The 24516-nt window shown below is 43.1% G+C and overlaps 1 protein-coding gene across 5 annotated transcripts; it reads left to right on the top strand.

The window, feature by feature from the left end:
* Positions 1-1310: 1310 nt before the first annotated feature.
* MMAA (metabolism of cobalamin associated A) lies at positions 1311-24516 on the top strand. Of its 5 annotated transcripts, none has more exons than XM_055405124.2 (8): positions 1430-1572; positions 11399-11515; positions 12063-12566; positions 15440-15562; positions 18655-18825; positions 20998-21083; positions 23018-23167; positions 24187-24516. In XM_055405124.2, exons 3-8 carry the CDS (start codon positions 12122-12124, stop codon positions 24472-24474), a joined length of 1263 nt encoding a protein of 420 aa, XP_055261099.1. In that variant the 5' UTR covers positions 1430-1572; positions 11399-11515; positions 12063-12121; the 3' UTR covers positions 24475-24516. The 5 variants fall into 5 exon arrangements, with proteins under 5 accessions (XP_055261100.1, XP_055261098.1, XP_055261103.1 ...); XM_088827998.1 differs by lacking the exon at positions 11399-11515 and adding an exon at positions 4425-4595; XM_055405125.2 differs by lacking the exons at positions 1430-1572; positions 11399-11515 and adding an exon at positions 1311-1366.

Genomic DNA, 24516 nt, shown 5'->3' with positions numbered 1-24516 from the left:
ACTGCAGCCTACCAGGCTCCTCCATCCATGGGATTTTCTAGGCAAGAGTACTGGAGTGGCCTGCCATTGCCTTCTCCGAGGCTACAGTCCACGGGGTCGCAAAGAGTCGGACACGACCGAGCGACGGAACGGAACGGAAGGAAATAGAGCAGCAGGAAATAGTAATCAGTAAAATGGGTAACTTTTAAGAGAAAAGACTGCGAGCCCTTCAGCTGTTACAAACCACGCCATGCTTTAAAAACTCGAGTTGTATTTCAACTGAACACTGAGCATTTACTCCCACAGGTTGGAAATTGTTTGCCGAGTTTTAGTTCCCTTAATTTCACCAGATTATCAAACAACCCATGTCTCACCCTCCACCCATATAGTTATTTAATTAGAGGATAATTGCTTTACAATATTGTCTTGGCCTCTGCCATACATCAACATGAATCAGCCATCAGATCAGTTCAGTTGCTCAGTTGTGTCCGACTCTTTGCAACCCCATGAATCACAGCACGCCAGGCCTCCCTGTCCATCACCAACTCCCGGAGTTCACTCAAACTCATGTCCACAGAGTCGGTGATGCCATCCAGCCATCTCATTCTCCGTCGTCCCCTTCTCCTCCCGCCTCCAACCTTTCCCAGCATCAGAGTCTTTTCCAGTGAGTCAACTCGTCGCATGAGGTGGCCAAAGTATTGCAGTTTCAGCTTTAGCATCAGTCCCTCCAATGAACATCCAGGATTGATCTCCTCTAGAATGGACTGGTTGGATCTCCTTGCAGTATAAGGGACTCTATAGGTATATATATATATATGAATACACATATATATATCGGGGAACATATGTACACCCATATACTTTTAAGCTTCCAGGAAGCGTTAGGAGAAGGTCTGCGGCTGGGACCGCCGCTGGCTGCGCGGATCCGGACCGGGCTCGAGCTCCATCTCCCCGGCTTCGCGAAGCGCCGAGGCCAGGAGAGGAAGCACTTTACTCTCCGCCTTTGGAGCCGATGTGAACCTAGAGGAGGGCAAAATCTATCCGTAAAGACCGTCCCACCGCCCTTCTCTGCTGCACTTCTCAGACAGATGTCCGGCGCCCGCGGATCGCCCCGCGGACCTCCCCACCCTCGAGAACACCGCCAGGCCTTCAGGCTCTCTGGACCGCCGTCACACGCAGGAATCTCGCGGGCACGCCCGCCGGGGCCCAGGCCACGCCCGCCGGGACCCAGGCCACGCCCCACGCCACCGCCCAGCCCCGGGTCGCCGCCCGGGCCCGACACCCGGCAGTGGGCGCTGCGCCTGCGCGCGGGAGGGCGCGGGGCGGGGCGACGGGCCCGCCGGAAGGGGCGGGGCAGGGGGCGCTGCGCTTCTGCGGCCGCGGGCGGGTGAGTGCGGGGCGAGGGTTGCGCGCAGCGTCCGGATGGGGGCCAGGCTCGTGGCTCAGGCCGCCGGGGGCTCAGCTCTGCGTCTGGGGCGCCCCCTGGAGAATTCGGGGAAGGGAAAGGAAGAGGAGACCGATTGAGTCCAATGATGATGGGGGTGCGGGAACGTGTGAACGAGCAAGCGTCGGCGAAATGGATTCACAGGGAAGGTTGGTTGGTTTTCTCCTTAAAAAGGAGATGCTCTGTGAACAGCGTGCTACATTTTTCATTATTACTGACAAGCTTGTGAATTTACCGTTTTGCCGCAGTAAGACAGTTTTCATAAGGTGGCTCGTACTTTGCCGCTGGCAAATGGTTAACCAGACGGTGGCCTGTACAAAGGCACTGTAGTTCAGTGTAGCAACTACCCAAGAGGGAGGTTAAGCCTCGTCTCTAACGGAATAAAAATCAGCAAATAAAAATAGGGCTTAGACTGGAAGTCACCGACAGCATCAAGGTTCGGTGAAATACTGTGCTGGGCGTGCGCTAGGTCTCTTCCAGCAGACATACTGTGTTCAAATAATTTGTGTTTATCGTTATGAAAGATAAATGCAAATTGTTATTATGAAAGACAAGCTAAGCCAAAATGGCATGAAAATTTTTAATTACCTTGAGAGTTGTGCCCTAATATACTTTGGAAAGCAAACACTACTATAGCTTTTCCAGATTGGTAGAAAATCAGGAGTTTCCCAAAAGCCTGTGTACATTTCTACTTGTTTGGGGGTCTATAATGTCCAGAATATTATTTTGTATAGTGAAAACCCATATCGTTTTGTGTTCAAGGTAATGAAAACCAGGACAGTTCAGTTCCTTTAAGGGCTGTATTCTATTAGGAGAGCCAAAAAAAAAAAAAAAAAAACCCATAAAAAGTTGCATAAGAAATGTAAGTTACGGTTTGAGATATTTGAAGATGTCTAAAAACCTATATTTGGCATGCAAAGAGCTGGTGAGTGCTGGAAACGTGCCCCTCCGCTGATTGTTGCCATGTGGGAATGTGGGTCCCTCATGCACAGGTTTGACTTTCCCCATCACAGGCCAAAAATCTCTATCTTTGTAATATTTCTTGATTTTTATTGTTATTGGCAACCAATCTGTTAGGCACTCACATACCCTCTATGGGCCAGGAACAACCAATTTGTGACATCTGGAGATTATCACCTGAGTACTCAGAAATAATTGGAATTAAGAGAGGAAAAAGTTCCTAGAAACTGTCAGGAAGGGATTTAAGAAAACAGTGGGATTTAAGCTGGGTTGAAAAGGAGAGGTGTCATGGAGGAGAAGAATGTAACCAGTGACGACTTCTCCGTTGATCTAGTGGTTAGGACTCTGCATTCCCAATGTAGGGGTCCCCGGGTTCAATCCCTTGGTGGGGCAACTAAGATCTCACAACTAAAGATTCTGCATGCTGCAGAATAAATGTGAAGCATTTATAAATATTTAAAGAAAGAAAGAAAAGAGTGTAACCAGTGAATAAAATCTCAGTTGGGAAAGTGAATAGCAGGTTTGGAAGATCGTATACAGTAAACTCTCCTTAGACGTCTGAGAAGGCAAGTACGGTAAATGGAGGAAAACTGGTTTGGGAGACCCTTCAATACTAGACTAGACTTTATCCTCAGGCACTGGTTCTCAAATTTGAGTTTACATCATAATCACCTGGCAGGTTTGTGAGAGAGTGGCAGGCATGGCCCCCACCTCCAGAGTTCTTGCTTCAGAAGTTCTGGGGTGGGGCTTGAAAATTTCCCTCTTATCCATTCTCAGTTGTTGCTGTTGGTCTGGGGACCACACTGAGAAATACTGTCCTAGCATGGGGGAAACTATTGGAGGAATTTGAGGTGGATTAGTAAGGAGATTGGAAAAGGCAATGGCACCCCACTCCAGTGCTCTTGCCTGGAAAATCCCATGGACAGAGGAGCCTGGTGGGCTGCAGTCCATGGGGTCTGAGAGTCAGACACGACCGAGCGACTTCACTTTCACTTTTTACTTTCTGCATTGGAGAAGGAAATGGCAACCCACTCCAGTGTTCTTGCCTGGAGAATCCCAGGGACAGAGGAGCCTGGTGGGCTGCCGTCTGTGGGGTCACAGAGTTGGACATGACTGAAATGACAGCAGCAGCAGCAAGGTTCAGTATAAGTCTTGCTGTGTCGTCCAAGATGGAGGATTGGGGAAGGGAGGAAAGAGAGAAGAAAAGAAGGTTCCTTACAATTGGTTAACACCTGTTGGTGCCAGGCTCTCTCATGCACACAATTTCATTTCATAGTCTGACTCTGATGTGTAAGTCTTAATATTTTCATATGGAAAGTAGTAGAGATTGCCCAGGTCCTATAGCTAGTCTCAGAGCCCCTTAAGACTAGTTCAGATTTGAACTAGGGTAATAGCAATGGAAATGAATCAGAACATTGGCTGGTGATAGAATTTAGAAAATCGAGACGTCCCCTGAAGATTGAAACCTTTAAGTAGGAGTTGGGAAATCAGTCCTAACTGGAAGAGTGATAAAAGGTGAAGTGGACAGAGAACTTTTGAATACTCCCTGCCTGAGTTCAGTGCATGTTCTGTATGACTCTTCTATAACAATGACCTAGTTAAAAGTTGCTTATTTAAAAAGCCATTCTGTTCTACCCAGATTTTCTGAAAATTATTTGAAAAGGAGAAAGTAAAGCCTCCAATGGGGGTGGTGGTGGTGGTTTAGTTGCTCAGTCATGTCCAACTTGCAACCCCATGGACTGAGCCCTCCAGGCTCCTCTGTCCATGGAATTCTCCAGGCAAGAATACTGGAGTGGGTTGCCATTTCTTTCTCCAGGAGATCTTCCCAACCCGGGGATCGAACCTGGGTCTCCTTCATGGGGGTGGTGGGAGATGGTAAACAGATGGATGGTATCTGACAGCCTAGCTTCATGTTAAAAGTAATTAGCATGGAGAAATGGAAACACATGGTGTAACGCCACTTTGCCTGTATGAACTGTTGTGCCGCAGACACTGACCTAATGTATTGATTTTGGAAATCCTCTCTGCTTTTTCTTGCCAGAGTAGTTATTGAAATTAAGAATATTCATTGGATCAATTTCAAGACAAATATTCCAAGTCAGACTGGCTGCTGGCGAACAAATTTTTAATGAAGGGAAACATCCATATATTAAAATCAGACCTTAAGAAGGAAGTCCTAAAAATATGTTTATACAGTGAAATCTAGAAAAATGTAAGTTTTCAAACATCAATCAACTGAGTAATCAACATAATGGAGTTATACATACAAAATTATAGCATACATTCATTCATTTATTCTGTGACTGATAAACTATGTTGTGGATCCAGTGATAACTCAGCCTAGGAAGACTGCATTTTTTAAAAAATTGTCACAAAATGATGTGATCAGCATTGTAATGCTGATTTCAAGAGTTAGAAATGGTGACTGAAGGAGTGTAGAAAGGAGGCCACAGAAATTTTTTTAGAGGAGACCCTTTTAAGTTGATCTTGAAGGCTGAGGAGGAATTTGTGAGGTGATTAAGGCATTCCAATTAGAAGGGACATCAAGGACAATGGCCACGATGTATAAAAGACTGTGAGTTTTTCTGGGACCTTCGTGCAGATCAGGATAGTTATAGCAATATGATAAGAGTGGAGGAGGGGGATGAATTCATTTGGAAAGGTGGATAAGAGCACTCATAAAGAAGATGAAACTTATTTAATGACTGTCCTGGCTGGACTGTAAACTTCATGTTAGGAGCCATGTTGGATCCACGTACCAATGTCTGCTAAGGCCTTAACAGAGCACCTAGCATATGGTAGACTCTCAGTAAATAGTTGCTCAATGAGTGAATAGCTAAATCACAGGGGGAGAAAAAATTTAACAAATAATACACAAGAAACTTCTAAAGTTTTTTAGGTGGAGTAATATAGTCAGTTTTACATTTTATGAGGATAAGTGGTAGTATGGAAGATGAATTAATAATGGCCATAGTTAGCAGTCATTCTAATGGGTGTGGGGTGGTATCTCATTGTAGTTTTAAATTGCATTGTCTTTATGATTGATGATGATAAATATCTTTTCATGTGCTTATTGATCATTTGTATATCTTCTTGGAGAACTGCCTGTTGAAGCCCTTGGCACGTTTTTGATTTGGGTTGTTTCTGTTGTTGAGTTTCAGAAGTTCTTTATATATTCTGGATATTAATCTCGTGTCGGGTATATGATTTGCAAGTATTGTCTCCCACCCTGTGGGTTGCTTTTTACTCTATTGACATGGTCTTTTGATGCACAAATTTTTTAAATTTCCATAAAGGCAAGTTTGTTAAAAAATACTGGCCATAGCAATGGCTATAATAGGTTGTGCCCATCGGTAGATTGCAATCTTCATTTTAAGAAAAATTTGAAAAGTATTAGCATATAGCACATGTAATAGGGATAAAAAATGTTTTGTGAAAAAAAAAATGTTTTGTGAAGCTTGTTTCAGGTACATGTCTGTGTGTTGACTGGCGTAAGTGTGTTTCTTTCTATGAACTTCTATCAGAGTTTGAAAGCCATTATAGCAGAGAAATCTGGGCATGATGGTAAGAGAATGGAATGGATGTAAAAGATATTTAGAGGAAAACAAGTGTGAAACCACGCACCTTAAAATTCTGCTGTCCATGTGAACCCTCTTGTAGGAGGGGATGTACTTACCCAGTCTCTTTCAGTATTTTTGCCTATTTGGTGCTTTCATTATATATTAATAAGTAGACTTTCTGGTTTATTAGAAATAGTGGTGCTTTGAGGTATCTTATTGAGTGTTGTAAGTGCTACAAAATTTCTTTTTATTTTCCTGGTGCTCAGTGTAAAATTGTAGGATGAAACCATACTCAGGAATTGTGAAAATTCATTGAAACAGTTTGATTATTGGCCAGGTTCTTTGATTTCTTTCCCTAAGAAAACAGGAAAAGGTGCTTAGATACATGAGCAGGTGGGAAGTCCTTCTCCCTGTTGTTGCTTAGTTGCTAAGTCATGTCGGACTGTTCTGCAACCCCGTGGACTGTAGCCTGCCAGGCTTCTCTGTCCATGGGATTTCCAAGGCAAGAATGCTGGAGTGGGTTGCCGTTTCCTCTTCAGGGGATCTTTCTGGACCAGGATTGAACCCAGGTCTCCTGCGTTGGCAGGCAGGTTCTTTACCGCTGAGCCACCTGGGCCTGCATGATTTTGCCATTCTAGTAGACTTAGCCTATTCTGTCTGTGACATGTACATACAGGCAGGAAGGTGCTCATAGAAGGCTGAGTCATATTGGCGCTTTTTAAAAACTGAGCAAGAGCCTTTATTGTGGTTTATTTATGTATTCTTATTTTTTGATTGCACTTCATCTTCATTTCCTGGAGAAGGAAATGACAACCCACTCCAGTACTCTTGCCTGGAGAATCCCACGGATGGAGGAGCCTGGTTGGCTACAGTCTATGGGGTCTCAAAGAGTTGGACACGACAGCGACTTCACTTTCACTTCACTTTCATCTTCCATTGCTGCGTGCGGGCTTTTTCCAGTTGCCGTGATCAGGGGCTGCTCTTCATTGCGCACAGGCTTCTCGTTGCAGAGCACAGGCTCTGTGGATTGCAGGCTTTGGTAGTAATGGCACACGGGCTTTATCTGTTCCAAGGCATGTGGAATCTTTCGGACTAGAGATCGTTGAACCCATGTCCCTTGCATTGGCAGGCAGATTCTTAACCACTGGACCAGTAAAAAGGGAAACCCTCTATATTGGCTTTTAAAAAGTTTATGGACTTCTTTGAAATCCGGTTGGTTCTGTGAAATTAATGAGTTTAAGTCTATTATGCATTTAGTTATCAAGTGGAATTGTTCTGTGTAGAACAAGAAAATATTAAAAATTTTAGAAACTTGGTCTATTGTTTCACCTCATACATTATTAGGATCTCCTACTGATAAGGTTTGAGCAGAAAATGTAAGTTAAATTTTCCTTTTGGCCTAAGCAAAAGAGAGAGAGAGAAAGGAACAACGCAAAGATAAACAGCCTTTGCCATAACCAAAGATGATTATTTGGTGTTCCCTTCATGTGACATGACACCTCTCCTCTTTTTATATAAGAATCTAGAGTTGATACTCTATAGATCTGGCTCAATGAAATCTTTAGTTTCCCCAGATTCTGCCACTAGTGGTGAGGTGTTGGTCAGCCAGCCTCGCCTTACAAGCTTCACCTGTGAAATGAACTCTCGCCTGCTCTTCTGAGGCTTAGCAGAGGGAATGCATGCTCAATAGCTCACACATCATCAACATTCAGTAAAAGGTAGCAGCTGCTGTTGCTATGCCTTTCAGAAGGTCCAGAGGGTTTGGAGCACCAAGAAAATCAGCCCTCAGGGAGAGATTTGAAAGTATAAAATTCTAGAATTATATACACGTAGATAGCTTCCTAATTTTGGCAAAGAATGAATGACCTAAAATGTTATCCTCTTCCTGGTTCTTTCTTTTCATTTAAAGACCTTTTCAAATTTCTGTTGGCATGAAAGGGCAGGGAACTTTACAACCCAAAATTGTGATAAATCCTACAATATAAGCCATAAGCTTGTCAGATAGTTGACATGGATCTTCTGAGAAAAACTACACATAAATTGTTGTAAGAAATCACTATTCTGAAGGTTACAGCAAAATCTATATTCTATTGATACTTACTGTTGTTCAGTCACAAGTTGTGTCTGACTCTTTGCCACCCCGTAAACTGCAGCACATCAGGCTTCCCTGTCCTTCACTTCTCCTGGAGTTTGCTCAAACTCATGTCCATTGAGTCAGTGATGCCATCCAACCATCTCATCCTCTGTTGCCCCCTTCTCCTCCTGCCTTCAGTCTTTCCCAGCATCAGGGTCATAGTGAGTCGACTCTTGGTATCAGGTGGCCAAGAACTGGAGCTTCAGCTTCAGCACCAGTCCTTCCAATGAACACCCAGGACTAATCTCCTTTTGGATGGACTGGTTGGATCTCCTTGCAGTCCAAGGGACTCTCAAGAGTCTTCTTCAGCACCACAGTTCAAAAGCATCAATTCTTCGGCGATCAGCTTTCTTTATAGTCCAACTCTCACATCCATTCATGACTACTGGAAAAACCATGGCATTCACTAGATGGACCTTTGTTGGCAAAGTAGTGTCTTTGCTTTTTAATAAGCTGTCTAGATTGGTCATAACTTTTCTTCCAAGGAGCAAACATCTTTTAATTTCATGGCTGCAGTCACCATCTGCAGTGATTTTGGAGCCCCCCCAAAATAAAGTCTGTCACTGTTCCCATCGTTTCCCCATCTTTTTGCCATGAAGTGATGGAACCAGATGCCGTGATCTTAGTTTTCTGAATGTTGAGTTTTAAGTGAACTTTTTCAATTTCCTCTTTCACTTTCATCAAGAGGCTCTTTAGTTAGTCTTTGCTTTCTGCCATGAGGGTGGTGTCATCTGCATATCTGAGGTTATTGATATTTTTCCCAGCAGTCTTGATTCCAGCTTGTGCTTCTTCCAGCCCAGTGTTCCTCATGATGTACTCTGCATATAAGTTAAATAAGCAGGGTGACAATATACAGCCTTGACTTACTCCTTTTCCTATTTGGAACCAGTCAGTTGTTCCATGTCCAGTTCTGACTGTTGCTTCCTGACCTGCATACAGAGTTCTCAAGAGGCAGGTCAGGTGGTCTGGTATTCCCATCTCTAAGAATTTTCCACAGTTTATTGTGATCCACACAGTCAAAGGCTTTGGCATAGTCAATGAAGCAGAAATAGATGGTTTTCTGGAACTCTCTTGCTTTCTCCATGATCCAGCAGATGTTGGCAATTTGATCTCTGGTTCCTCTGCCTTTTCTAACACCAGCTTGAACATCTGGAAGTTCACGGTTCACGTATTGCTGAAGCCTGGCATGGAGAATATTAACCATTACTTTACTAGTGTATGAGATGAGTGCAATTGTGCGGTAGTTTGAGCATTCTTTGGCATTGCCTTTCTTTGGGATTGCAATGAAGGCTGACCTTTTCCAGTTCTGTAGCCACTGCTGAGTTTTCCAAATTTGCTGGCATATTGAGTGCAGCACTAACATGCAAAGAGGGTCTTGAATCTGGCTTCTCTTTTCCATCCCTTAATCCCTTGCCTCAGTCCAGGTCCCCATCCTCTCTTTCGGGTCTTTGCTAGGTGGGCTGTATACTACCAGGGTCTGATCACTGTTGACTTCTGTCCACTGTTCCTAGTGTTATCTCCTAAAAACCAAAGTTGATTAGGTCAGTTAGCTCCCCAAAGATCTCTTCTGTAGTTTCTCCTCCACCAACAAGACAAAATCTGCTTCCTGGGTCTCAATTTCTATCGTGATCCTGTCTCATTTTCAATCACTAGTTCCATATAATGGGTTGGCCAAGAAGGTCATTCATGTCTTCCCGTAACAGCTTGAAAAACCCAAACAAACTTTTTGGCCAACACAATATATATGTGCTTACTCCTTGGAAGGAAAGTTATGACCAACCTAGACAGCATATTAAAAAGCAGAGACATTACTTCTCCTACCAAGGTCCGTCTAGTCAAGGCTATGGTTTTTCCTGTGGTCATGTATGGATGTGAGTTGGACTATAAAGAAAGCTGAGCGCCGAAGAATTGATGCTTTTGAACTGTAGTGTTGAAGACTCTTGAGAGTCCCTTGTACTGCAAGGAGATCCAGCCAGTCCATCCTAAAGGAGATCACATTGTCACCACCATCAAAAACATTATCATCACTGTTATTCTTGTAACCTGGCATGGGACATGGACGGTAGTACTGCTCAGAAAATCACCTTGCCTGTGCATGTCCAGTTTGGTGGTAGTGACAGTGGTGTGGATAAGAAGTGTGTTTAACACGGTCTCGGAGAGAGCTTCCAAAATAGAACCCCTCTTAACTTTTTTTTGTTTTAAATGTCTCTTTGTGTATTTCTGTGAAGGGTAGTAGTGGATGTTTTGAAATTGTCTTTTGGATACATTTTTACACATTTTAAATTTATACTTTTAGAATAGGACTAATAGAAAAATGATGAGCAGTTATAGTTCTAACAATAAAAAAAATCTTAAAATGTTTCTTTTTTTCTCCTAATAAAACTGTTATTTAGTTAAAATTAATTTTCTGCTAGCCTTGGAATCTAATTTAGAGAGGTATTTTAGAGTGATAAAGTAATTTATTTCATTGTGCTACATGGTACTTGAAAACCAAAAATTTCAAATAATCATCAATGCAGACTTAAGTATTATATGTCATTTGCATGACATAATTTTTACTAAAGTTTTATAAATTGGGATCTCAATAATAAAAGCTAATGAAGTTTATTAAGCTAATAAAGTTTATTAAGCTCTTACTCTGTGCTAGGCACTGTCCCCAGCTGTTTATATGAATTCAACTCATTTTGTTCTCACAGCTTTCCTAGTCCTTGATCTGTTCTCTTAACTCAGGAGGAAGCTGAGGCACAGAGTGGTTAAGTAACTTGCCCGAGGTCGTTACTGCTTAAGACCAGAGATGCCGAGTGGCCACGGCCCATAACCTCTGCATTCTCCTGACTCTCGGTGGACCCTGTCAGCCTTCATTGTCTAATACGGTCTGAAGCAGAATATCAGTAAATCTAAGTAAAACACCCTTGTCCAGTTCCATCGTTGTTCCAACTTTAGTGTTCTTACCCACAGAGGTTCTAATTCTTGGGGCTGGGGTATGTGGTTTTAATAAGTACCCAAGTGGTTCTTTCCATACTTTGAGATACACTGGATCAGGTTCCAGAGAGCCCGCAGTTTGTTTCCCACAAAGGCTTGTGGTGGTTTGTGTGGAATGTTAGGCCCTTCTTGGCGTCTGTGTTCCAGGTGAGTCTGTTGAATACGCGCTGTGCTCCGTCACTCAGTCGTGTCCCACTCTTTGCGACCCCATGGACTGTAGCCCATCAGGCTTCTCTGTCCATGGGATTCTCCAGGCACGAGCACTGGAGTGGGCTGCCATGCCCTCCTCCAGAGGATCTTCCCAACCCAGTGATTGAATCCACATCTCCTGCGTTGTAGGTGGATCCTTTATCGTCTCAGCCTCCAGGGAAGCCTCAATACTGGAGTGGGTAGCCTGTCCCTTCTCCAGGGGATCTTCCCAACCCAAGAATCAAACCAGGGTCTCCTGCAGTGCAGGTGGGTTCTTTACCAGCTGAGCTACCAGGGAAGCCCATTGAATACGTATATGGATCTAAACTTATGCCTCAACGCCTGTATTACTAGGCACTTTCCTTTTGTGGAGATGAATAAAAAAGGGATTTTTTTTTAACCTATTGAATGAGTTTCAAAGTAGGGTATATTCAATCTGAGGAAATTGTTATGATAAATAAAAGGTTTGTAGACAGAAGAAAATAACCATTATATAAAGTTTCTATCCTAATGGGTTGTGTTTTTGCGGGGGAGGGGGCCGGTTTGGTTTTTGTTTAAAAGAAAATTTTAATGTGCTGTGCACTTCACAGCAGAGCAACAGTTTCGTGGTTTGGGTTACTCTGAATATTAACTCTGGACAAGGTGGGAGTCTTCGCTCTTAAGTTTGGGAAGAAACTTTATGCCTCTGTACTATTAAAATCCCTGTTTCTGTGTGTTTTGGATTCTAGGGAGGACACTAAGCTTGCCGCTTCACCACTTTAATATTTTAGTTGGATGTTGAACTGGCGAAATATGTTTTTTTTCCCTCTCTTAGGGAGTCACAAATCACATTGAACCAAAAACCGTCCAGCATTTTCTTCAACTGCAAGCACAATGTATATTCCCATGCTGCTCCAGCGTCCTCGCCAGCACTTCCTAAAAGGCCTTTGGAGGGCACCTTTCCGACGTTACCGCTTCATCTTTCACCTAAGTCCTCACCTCAGGTCTGGAATCCCGTGTGCTCAGCTGCTCAGTTCTCCTGGATTCCGTTGTGCAGAATGGATGCTGCCATCGAATGGTTTACCAAGAAAATTATGTCTGCAGACAACCTTAGAGGAACACTCAAAAGGACTTTCTGATAAAGAGCAGAGACTTGTGGATAAGCTCTATGCTGGCTTAATCCAAGGCCAAAGGGCCTGTTTAGCGGAGGCCATAACTCTGGTAGAATCAACACACAGCAGGAAAAAGGAGTTGGCCCAGGTGCTTCTTCAGAAAATATTAGCCCACCACAGAGAACAAGAACAGTTAAATAAAGGAAAACCACTAGCATTTCGAGTGGGTCAGTCTTTTTTTTTTTTTTCAGTACATATTTTTCAAAATTCTCTCTCTCCTTTTAAAATTAGTCTAAATAGCTTATGATTTAAAGGGGATTTTTTTTTCTTGTGTAAGTTTGGAATGAATTTTAGAGGCCTTTTCTTTGCAAACATTAGTCTTGTTTTGTTGGTGTGGAGGGGAAATGCCATGACCATTTGAACCAAGGCTCTGTATTTTAAGAGAATAATATGAGATTTCTATTTTAGCAGAGACCTTGCTGTGGACTTCCCTAGTGGCTCAGATGGTAAAACGTCTGCCTCCAATACGGGAGACCCACATTCGATGCCTGGGTTGGGAAGATTCCCTGGGGAAGGGAATGGGAACCCACTCCAGTATTCTTGCCTGGAGAAATCCATGGACAGAGGAGCCTGGCGGGCTATGGTCCATGGGGTCTCAAAGAGTTGGACACGATGAACAACTAACACTTTCTTTGCTGTGGCTTCCAGAGTAGAAGCAGGTGTAGGAAGAAGTGTCCACTGGTTTCCTCCCTTCTCTCAGCAGGATTTCTGCTTAATAGTCTAAAGTGAATTCCTTGTGGTTGTGGTTATATCAACCATAATTGTCCTTATCACATTTCAAAATTCTGCTGCTTAGGTGTTTCATTAGTCTTTCTCTAGGCCAGTTTCACTTCTGGCAGATACTTTTTTTATTAGAGTTCTGGAAATGACTTGGCTCTTAGCACAGTCATCTCAATACCCAAATGTATTTTAAAGGAGACTCCATGTTCATATACTGTCTAAAGTGTTCACTTGACTTCGTGAACAGTTGACCTGTTTCTGTAATTGCAAATAAGCTTGTTATATTTTCAAAATTGTGGATTCTAGAACAACGTAGATGTGTTTGACCAGAAGGAATTAAGCAGATCGGTTTTGGGTAGGAAGCGTGCTTTTCATGATGGCAAACAGTGATTCCAACCAACCCTCCCATTTAAAACAACTCGAAGTGGTGGACAAAGTGCAGAACGTTTTTGAGGAGTGAGTAAATGCACTTAAAAATGGATTGGCGTTACATTATACTCATATCTCAGTTTATTTGCAGTACAGAGCCTAAAACCTCCTAGATTTTGGGAGTAATGGGGCCTGAATACTTTAAAGATAATTTCAAAAAGAGCTCACCAGCTGCTATTGTACTAGTCCACGTTTTTCCTACATCTTATTCTTCTGCCCTCACTGAGAGGTGTCTCTTTTTGAAGGTATTACACTGGACGTTAATAATCATTATGTATTGTAGACAGATAAAATAGCAAACTCCCATAGAGAAGTTCCAGTTATGATTAAGTGTTTACTTATTGGCTGTAGAGAATCTTTGAAGAGAAAATGTCCAGAAATACCGAGAGTGAACGAGCAACTCACCCATACACATAACTGTTGTTGAGTCGTGTCTGACTCTTTGCAACCCCATGGACGCCAGGCTTCCCCGTCCTTCACTATCTCCCTGGAGTCTGCTCAAACTCATGTCCATTGGATCGGTGATGCCATCCAACCATCTTATCCTCTGTCAGCCCTTTCTCCTCCTGCTCTAAATCTTTCCCAGTATCAGGGTCTTTTCTGATGAGCTGGCTCTTTGCATCAGGTGGCCAGAGTATTGGAACTTCAGCATTAGTCCTTCCAGTGAGTATTCAGGGTTGATTTCCCTTAGGATTGACTGGTTTGATCTCCTTGCTGTCCGAGGGACCTCTCAAGAGTCTTCTCCAGCACCACAGTTTGAAAGCATCAATTCTTCTATCAGGACCTTTGTTGGCAAAGTAATGTCTCTGCTTTTTAATACGCTGTCTAAGCTTGTTATAGCTTTTCTTCCAAGGAACAAACATCTTTAATTTCATGGAGATTTACAGCACTCTTCTGGTTCTTCCATCTTGATCTTATGAGGCTAGATAAACCTGGGTCTTTGTTGCAGTTGTTTTATCACCAGCATAAATTAAAGCAACAAATGTTTATTCAGCACCCATTAAGACAGAGACCTGCCCTGAAAATTATGGTATGGAGCCAAGCATACCATATGCCATACATACTTTTGAGTGTAGTTACAATTAAGTCCTTATGTTTTGTAGTTTTTATTGAACATAGTTATATATCTCTCTTGACACCATGTGCTGTTCTAAACATATTGCAAAATTAACTCATCTAATCCTCACAGTAACCTGAAGGTGCTCTTACATCCATTTTATGGCAGAGTATACTCAGCGTACACAATGATTAAGTGACTTGCCCAAGATTACACGTCTCATAAGAGGCAGGGCTAGAAACAGTGGCCAACTGACTGCAGGGTCTGTGTTTTCACCTTCTGTGCTCTGTGGACCCTCCAAATAGGGGAATTCCTGTCTTAATATAATTTTTTCCCCAGGATTCAGTTTATATTATTTGAGTTATGGGTGAGATGAAAAATTATCTTTCATAAATAGGAAGTTAGTTTCTCAGTTACTGGGAATTTCTGGTGTAAAGATTTGTTTTTCAAATGGGAACATGGTGTTGGGGTGGGTGGAATAATTCCTGATCGTGGTGAGAGGTGGGCAGATATTGTAGAAATTGAGCACAGTAACGACATAGGAAATTAAATCGGCCCCCAAAGATCAACATAGTAAAAAAAATCACATTTAGTAATTTTTACAAGTGAATCTGGTGAACATATGGAACTCAGAATCATTTCCTCTGTGTATCCCTATTACTGAGGGAGTAGATAAATAGGTAGATTTTCATTTACTGCTTTAGGAAATGTTAAACTGAGTTAATGGTGGTTTTAATAAACTAGGAGAAATAGAAGGTAGCCTATATTTTAGTCTAATAAAACTTAAATTGTGCTGATTTCATTTATTTCATTAAATTACAAACTCCACCATAGGATTGTCTGGGCCTCCTGGTGCTGGAAAATCAACCTTTATAGAATATTTTGGAAAAATGCTCACTGAGAGAGGACACAAATTATCTGTGCTGGCTGTGGACCCTTCTTCCTGTACTAGTGGTGGTGAGTGTCACAGGTTCTTTATAAACTGCAGAGCAGGGGCGTGGACCCTTGTGCTAGTGGTGGTGAGTATCACTGGCTTCTTTGTAAATTGCAGAGCAGGGGCTCCTGGGGCCAGCTCTCTGTTACAGTTTAGGGGCAAATTGAACCAGATTTGAGTTTGGTCTCAGTGAAGGTAGAGAGTTCAGGGGGCAAAGTGGAGACTGAGGGAGATGCTGTGGGTCATTGGGTTCTCCAGAGGAGGTTAGCTTCCAGGTCACCCAGGAGTGAGCTGGGTACTTAGAGAACTAGGAGAACAAGTGCCAGAAGTTGCAGATAATCAAAAGCAAATGTCAGTGCTTTGTCTGTCACACCTGGGGCTCAGCCCGTTTTCCCTCCTGTTAGCTTTCCTGCCTGCATCAACCCCTACGAAGTACAGAAAATGACGTCTCACTCGCTAGTTTCCTCATATTGTTGTAACTTCTCTTAAGCTTAAAGAAAAAAATCGTCATGTTCTATCTAACCTGTCACCTGTTTCTACCTCTTGTTCAGTTAAGCAGAAAGCGCTTAGGAGGACCGTGTGATATACTGCGGTTCTCCACGGCACTTAGCCCAGTGCGTTGCACATGGTGCTCTGCAGTTACTCACTGATTTGAGGTCACGCAGTCACTCAAAGCTTAATTTGCAGCTCATCAGAGATGAAGTGGATAAACTTAGTTCCCCAAAGGATCATTTAAGGGAAACATAAAGCATGCTATATAAACACTCAGGAAAGCTTTTTCTTCCCTCCTCTTTATGATTTAAGCATCTCACGTGGCAGTTACTCATTTAACAAGTATGTTAGCACATACAGCGAGACCCTGTGCAGAGAGGGTGCTGTGTTGTTTAATGGTGAGTAAGACACAGTCCTCCTGGCCTTGTGGAACTTTATATCTTGTGAGGAAAATGGGCGCACATGGGCCATTACAGGGTACTGCGTGTTGTGAAGGGGGAAATTCAGCGTGCTTTGTGGAAGGGTGGTTTCATAACCTGTGGGTTTAATGCTAAAAAAATAAAGATATCATCATCATATTCTAGGGGCTTTAGATCAGCAGAGAGGTGGATAGCAATTCCTCTTACCACCCATTGAGAAATTTAGCTGATAACAGTCACAGTTTTTGATTCACTGTAATGAAAAGGTTAACCATAAAATAAAATTTATACTTGCAAAGTTCAAGATTAAATCCATTCAGTGCATTATCTTTTTTTATAGTCTTAGAACTTTGTTAAAGGTAAGTACCAGCAGGTGTAAAGTACTAAGGTGTAAAGAATTTATTTACAGTGGCCTTTATTTCCATATAGGCTCTAAGACTTTATCCTCACCTTCATAAATACTCTAGCATACTTGGAATAGCAAAAGAAAACATCAGCTTGAGATGAAAGTAGCAGAAATGGTGACATAAGATAATCTGATTGGGACTTCCCTGGTGGTCCAGTGGTGAAGACTCTGCTCTTTCATTTCCAGGGACACGGGTTCAATCCCTGGTTGGGGATCCGAGATCTCAGATGCTGCGTAGTGTGGCCAAAAAAGTAAATAAATAAAAATTTTTAAATAAATGTCTTTTTTAAAAAAAGTCTAATGAAAGCTGCATAGCTATGTGGTTCTTGACTTTTCTCAAACCAAAAATGATCCCCTTTTCAGGTGAAAATACATACTTTGAAAGAAAAAACTACATAAGGATAAACAGGACACTCCAGTCTTACCTTATGATTGCAACAGTACATAAACATTTGAAAATAGCATTCTGTTGTCAATCCTTATTGTGTTTTGGATTCACAGGCCCCCTGCAGTGGAAGTTTGGAGACCTCCCTAAGGGCCTACAGTCAGCAGTTTTGGATTTACCGACAGACAGCTATATGGGACAGTAATTTCATAAATGTTTAGTTTGGCATGTAGGGAATCTATCGGATAATAATTTAAAGTGTAGCTTTGGCAGATTGTTGACTTAAACGGAGATGATTTCCCCCAGAAAATTACTTTAGAACAACACTTTATGTACAGTAAATATAGTTGAGCTCTGTCATAGGTATATGCTCTAGAATTAGAACCTAAGAGAATTTGAAATTGGACTCATCAGGGAAAAGATCATCTCTTTAAGGAACTCCTCAGTATTTAGCATCTGCCTTGGAAAAGTCAGCTCTTAAGCTGAAATTAAAATTCAGGTTAGCACAGCACCCTCTTCAAATGTTATTATGTGCTTAGTTGTGTCCGACTTTTTGTGACCCCATGGACAGTAGCCCACCAGGCTCCTCTGTCCATGGAATTCTCCAGGCAAGGGTACTAGAGTCGGTTGCCATTACCTTCGCCAGGAGATCTTCCTGACCCAGGCATCTAACTCGGGAAATATTACTATGTGACTAACAAAAAGAAGATACAAGGAAATCTCACTTGTTCTAGAGCTTTCAGTCTTCTAGAATTTGCAGGTACCGATGTTTGCCAAAATAACTGCAGTAAGCCCTGAAACAGCACCGGTTCTATTCCATACGTACTGCATTAATTGCTTACCGTGAACAAGCATGAGGTGTACGGAATCTGTAAGACATGATCCTACAGACAACGAACACAGGTTAAAGCAGAGTTCCTCTTTAAATGGCCCTCTGTGTTGTGGGCAATTGTCCTGCACACTGGAGGATGTTTGGCGGTATCCTTGGTTTCTACCTGCCAGATGCCACGAACACCCAGCCCCCCAGGTGTGACAAGTACATGCATTTCTAGATACTGATAAACATAAGCACAACAGTGAAAAAACCACCCCAGCTGAACTGGAAAATTGCTTTGGGGATTAGTAGAAGCTGAATTGGATAAACAATTAGGCGGCAATCTCAGGGCCTCCAATGCAGGGCTGAAGAATCTAGATTTGAACCGCCAGTCAGTGAGCCATTTGAGGGGCTGGAAACGTTAAACAGATTAATCTGGTATCATTACAATACACTGTGTTGGAAAAAAGTTTAGTAGTATGAGATATAGTTTGAGGTTTTGGGAGAAATGTCCGAAAGCATTTCCCCTAAGAATTGGCTGATTGATCATTGGCCCTTATAGGTGATTTATGATTATAAAATGTAACTGTGTGTTTCAGGATCACTCTTAGGTGATAAGACCCGAATGACTGAGTTATCTAGAGATATGAATGCATACATCAGGCCATCTCCTACTAGAGGCACTTTAGGAGGTGTGACGAGAACCACAAATGAAGCTATTCTTCTGTGCGAAGGAGGCGGATATGACATCATTCTTGTTGAAACTGTGGGTGAGTATGTTTCTTACTTCATAACAATAAAGTACTACTATAATGGACGTTCTGTAGAGATGAGTGACGACTAATTTCATTTTGTTCATTCAGCAGATACTTACTAAAGAGATAATATAAGCTATCTCAGGCTCTGTCGGAGATGAGTGTGTAGACTATAATCCTTTGTTGTGATTGTTCAGTCACCAAGTTGTGTCCAACTCTTCGCAACCCTATGGACTGTAGCATGCCAGACTCCTCTGTCTTCCACTGTCTCCCATACTTTGCTCAAACTCACGTCCGTTGAGTCGGTGGTGCTATCTAACCGTCTCATCCTCTGCCACCTTCAGTCTTTCCCAGCATCAGGGTCTTTTCCAGTGAGTCGGCTCTTCGCATCAGGTGGCTCAAGTATTAGAGATTCAGCTTTAGCATCAGTCCTTCCGATGAATATTCAGGGTTGATGTCCTTTAGGATTGATTGGTTTGATCTCCTTGCAGTCCAAGGGACTCTTCAAGAGGCTTCTCCAGCACCACAATTCAAAAGCATCAGTTCTTTGGCACTCAGTCTTCTGTATGGTCCAACTCCCAGCATCCATACAGGACTACTGAAAAAACCATAGCTTTGACTATGCGGACCTTTGTCGGCAAAGTGATGTCTCTGCTTTTTAATACACTTGTCTAGGTTTGTCACAGCTTTCCTTTCAAGGAGCAAGTGTCTTTTAATTTCATGGCTGCAGTCACCATCCGCAGTGATTTTGGAGCCCGAGAAAAGAAAATCTGTCAGTGCTTCCACTTTCCCCCCTATTTACCTGAAGTGATGGGACCGGATTCCATGGTCTTAGTTTTTTGATTGTTGAGTTTCAAGCCAAGTTTTTCACTTTCTGTTTTCACCCTCATTAAGAGGCTCTTTAGTTCGTCTTCACTTTCTGCCACTAGAATGGTATCATCTGCATATCTGAAGTTGTTGATATTTCTCCCGGCAATCTTGATTCCTGCTTGAGATTCATCCAGTCTGGCAAAGGATAAGCCTTATGTCTGGGTAGTGATGACACGAGGTGGTATTCTGTGCCAGAGGAGAACTGTCAGCATTAGGATGACCTGTGGAAACGCTACTTTACACCCAGTTTGGGAATTCCATGGTGGTCCAGTGGTTAGGACTCAGCGCCTTCACATCCATGGCCCTGTTTGAGTCGCTGGTCAGGGAACTAAAATCCCAGAAGCCTTGTGGCATGGCCAAAAAAACCCCAACCAACCAAACAAAAAACGTAACACCCCATTTTCTTAAAGCAGTCATATGTCTACAGTATGTTTTCATTAAGAAAACTAATGTCCTTGGGCAGATCATGCTTTATTTTATCTTTATATCCCTAGGACATAGTTGTACCCAGTGAATATACTGAAAAGGAAACACTGAGAACCTCGCATTCCTATGGAGAGGCAGTCTGTTGTATTACTGTGTGATCAGTGTTTGTGACACAACCTCACTTAGATTTAGGGGATCGGGGAAGACTTTGGGGACGAGGTGACAGATGAACTCAGTTTTAAAGGGAGAATTAGAGTTAAGCAACAGAGGAGCTAAAGGGCCTTCCACTGAGACTCAGAGCAGTGATTGCACGTAGCCCAGTTGGGGGGCACTGCAGTTTGGGAAACAGGAAGGAAGCTGCATGAGGGCATTGAGGGGCATTGCTTTTCCTCAACCGCAAGGAGGAAGTAGCTGGTGTTGGAGCCCATGACCCTCTGGAGGCGCCTGTCCACACCGTTGAGGGATTTCTCTGGGAGAGACTCAGACAGTAGGACTGATCCATGGTGGGGTTTGCAGGGCTAGTAGAAGGATGAGAAGGCAAGAAAGCTGCCGTGTTGACAGGCCTGGTCTAAGAATCAAGTGCTCCGGCTGTTCACCCACAGAAGGGAAGCCGAGAAAGCATTGTGAGCGAGGAGAAAGCACAGGTCTCCACGTTCCCTGAGCCGGTGGCAACGGGGGCGGGGCGAGGTGGGGCGGAGAACAGCTTCGCTCATCAGGTGAGGCAGTGGCGGCGTTTAACACATTGTTCAGAGGTGGGTGTTTAAAGTGGGATCAGGTTGAGTCTGTGATGCTGAGTGATTGCTGAACTGCAATGGAAGTGATGGTTAAGGTAGTTGAGAAAGTCAGATTTTTGTGGATGTTTTAGTAGACAGTTGTGACTTAAAATTGCAGGTGTGGGACAGTCGGAGTTTGCTGTCGCAGACATGGTTGACATGTTCATTTTACTACTGCCACCAGCAGGAGGAGATGAATTACAGGTAATTATTTTGACTTTTTCACCACCCCTCCCCCAAACACAAAGTATGCATCTCTGAAAGTACAAGTTCCCAATGTTGTGGTTTTTTGTCAATTAAGTTGATATTAGTGTAGGGGAAGAAATATCATTCACATTGACTAAAATAACTGAGGCAGGCAAAGTCTCCATATGTTTTTTCCTGACTTACAGTTGTAGAACTTATGACCTTGAGCTAATCAGACAGCTTAGACTTTCCTCCCTGAAACATGCAAGTGTGCCAGTTTAAGAGTCGCTCCAGCCGAGAGGCCATGTTCCATGGTTGTTTATGCTATAGTCGGTTGAAATACTGCGCATAAGAGATTCCTTTGCTTTTAAACTGGGATCCCACTAATATAGTTTGTGTATTATAGAATAGAGTTCTTCCTCTGGCCTGCAGTGCGTGTCTGGAGTTGACTCCCTGAGTTAGCACAGCCTTCACGGAGTGGGGGCCCCACCCTTCACAAGACTGGCTTCACTCCAGACTCCAGCAGCCAGCCTGGGGTTCCCAGGCCCCCATGCCTCTGACTGGCCGCAGAGTGGGGGTTTGCACTGCCCCTCGGGTTCAGTAGTTCACTGGAAGGATTCCCAGACCTCAGGAAAGCACTGTGTCACCAGTTAGTTTCACTATAAAGGAGACAAATCAAGAGCAGCCAAATGAAGAGACACAGAGAGACAGGTCTGGAGGGGTCAGAACCTCGAAGGTTCTGTGTCCTCAGGACACGGTTGCCTCTTGGCACACTCACGTGTATCACCAGCCAGGCAGTTCTCCTGAGCTTCAGTGCCTGTCATTTTTGTGGGGTTTTATTATGGAGGCGTGATTGATCAAATTGCCATCCACATGATGAAACTCAGTCTGCAACCCCCACCCCCCAGGGGCCATCAGACTGCTGTCACGCGGCTCAAAGCCCCTGCCTCCTAATCATGTGGGTGACTTTCTGGTGTGGTCAGCCCCCATTCTGAGTGATCTCTTTGACTAAACTCAGATACCGTCCTGGGCACTCACTGTGAAAAATGGAATCGCTCCTATCACTCAGGAGACAAGGCTCTAGAAGTTACCTCCCAGGAACCTCGGACAAAGTCCAGTTGCTGCTGCTGCTGTTGTTCAGTTGCTGAGTCACGCCCTGCTCTGTATGACCCCGTGGACTGTAGCCCACCAGGCTCCTCCGTCCTCCACTAAGTTCTTTATTATACAACACCTCACTTTCAGTTGAAAAATTCTGAAAAACTAGTGACATCAGACTCTGGTTGCTGTAGTTTAGAAACATTAGTAGAATTTAATCATTGAAAGTTATGTTTTTAAAATGCTTGAAAAGGAATTTTAATCTTAGCATAATATTCATTTTCCACATAAGGTTTGGCCTTAGGATTTTTCTAGTGTTTTCATGCAATGTAATTTAAATCGAGAGATTGAGACATTTTTAGCCATCAGGTTATTTTTTCCTCAGATGCAAAAAGAAAAAAAAAAATGCTGCATCTATTTAAGGGAAACTTCAAAGACTTTGTTTCTGGAAATGCATATGTTAGTGACAGGGTGTTTTCTTCTTTAGAAGCACCTGAATGATGATGATTTTGCTTTCTGCAGGGTGAGCTCTGGGAGAGGTGGAATCCATCATGAGACCGTGTGAACTGTCTCCTGTCACTCAGTCACATTGTGTCTGAATGATACATTTACTCTAATTCTGAATGTATTCCAGCATGTTGGTCTCCAAGTTTGAAAGAGATATTACAAATGACTTTCATAATCCTGAGACTCGATGCTTTTGAGTAAATTCCATCAAATAATTGTGATTCCTAGTAGAAGGTGCAGAGAAAAAGTTATAGTATTTGACTTTCAAAACCCTAGCGTGAACTGGTGTCCCATTGTTCTCTAGCATTAAATATTTGGGATAAGTCACTTTCCTCTCTTTTTCTCACGAGGGCATCAAAAGAGGAATAGTGGAGATGGCAGATCTGGTGGCTATCACCAAATCCGACGGAGACTTGATCGTACCAGCTCGAAGGATACAAGCAGAGTATGTGAGCGCGTTGAAATTACTGCGCAGGCGTTCAGGAGTCTGGAGACCGAAGGTTAGCTTGCATTCCATTCTGCGTTTTCCTCCCCGAGTAGACCGTGCACATCAGAAGAGAGGATGCCAGTCCCAGGCCAGACAGATAATCAGTCTTTGCTTGACTGTGAGAGCACAGTTTCAAAAAGTGTGACAAAGCCAGAGCCCGTAGTTGTGATTTTAAGTACAGTCCGTCAACCACCAGATGTCAAAAACTGGATGTGAGGTGATAGATTGCTTAACGCTGGGCTCGAGCTGTTTGGAAGTGATGGCATATCCATTCTGAAAAGATCCACCCTTAAGATTATGGCACAATTAACGACTTGATTATCTATATTAGAGTTTGAGTAAGAGAAGTCTTTTGATAATGGTAACTTTCCTTCCCATTATGTTTGTTGGGTGATGTTTTTAATAAGGAAAAAAAAAATCCAGTAGGAAGTGATGCAGTGATGTTGATGGGGACACTATCTGTAGAAGGACATCATGTTATTCAAGAATAAGCTGTCATCACTATAGTGAGAACGATGGTGACGTCTCTTGCCATTGGCTCCCAGCATGTTGTCTTTTTTGCTGTGTCTGGAGCCACCTTGTCTGTGTGGGCACTAATGCTCAGTTCATAGCACCTGCTGAATCAGGCAATTTGACGGAACAGTGCTGTGTTCTCAACTCGGCTTCACAGTATGGCACCCAGGCCTCAGGGAGACCTACATAGCATTGCCCGTCTCATCCCAGTGACCCTCCCTCATTTCACCTCTGTGACCTTTAAAGACCATGCAAGCAATCCTTGGTCAAAATAAACCTCTGAGCTAAAATCTTGACCTAGCATCCGTGTCTGATTTCTGCTTTGCACTTAGTAATCTTACTAAGTTATCTTAGTATATTTCTCAGCGTATTTACTTTGACACAGTGATAAAAGATCTCATTTTTGTCACTTACCTCTTTCCATAGACTGTAAATATTAATTGGCAAATGCCAGCGTCCCCACAAAAGGGTTTTCTATCATTGTGTGTACAATGATTCTGGTTCTTCCCTTTTCAACAGGTAATTCGTATTTCTGCCCGAAGTGGAGAGGGGATCACTGAAATGTGGGATAAAATGAGAGAATTCCAGGAGGTGATGCTCGTCAGTGGGGAGCTGGCCGCCAAGCGACAGAAACAGCAGAAGGTCTGGATGTGGAACCTCATTCAGGAGAGCATGATAGAGCATTTCAGGACCCACCCTGCAGTCCAGGAACAGATTCCTCTTCTGGAAAAGAGGGTTCTCAGTGGGGCCCTGTCCCCAGGACTAGCAGCAGACCTGTTGTTGAAAGCTTTTAAAAGCAGACACTAATGAAGTGCATCCTACGCAGTGATTTTAATATATCTTTTAATA

This window comes from Moschus berezovskii, chromosome 19 (assembly GCF_049115385.1).
Source record: "Moschus berezovskii isolate FMDL1 chromosome 19, NW_MosBer_1.0, whole genome shotgun sequence".
NCBI lineage: Eukaryota > Metazoa > Chordata > Mammalia > Artiodactyla > Moschidae > Moschus > Moschus berezovskii.
Note: the sequence above shows the minus strand (reverse complement) of the source record. Positions and strands in the feature narration are given on the sequence as shown.

Coding starts and splice junctions, on each gene's coding strand:
- MMAA (XM_055405125.2), top strand. CDS start 12,122: ATGTATATTCCCATGCTGCTCCAGCGTCCTCGCCAGCACTTCCTAAAA. Junction 12,567..15,439: donor ACCACTAGCATTTCGAGTGG/GTCAGTCTTTTT, acceptor ACTCCACCATAG/GATTGTCTGGGCCTCCTGGT. Junction 15,563..18,654: donor TTCTTCCTGTACTAGTGGTG/GTGAGTGTCACA, acceptor TGTGTGTTTCAG/GATCACTCTTAGGTGATAAG.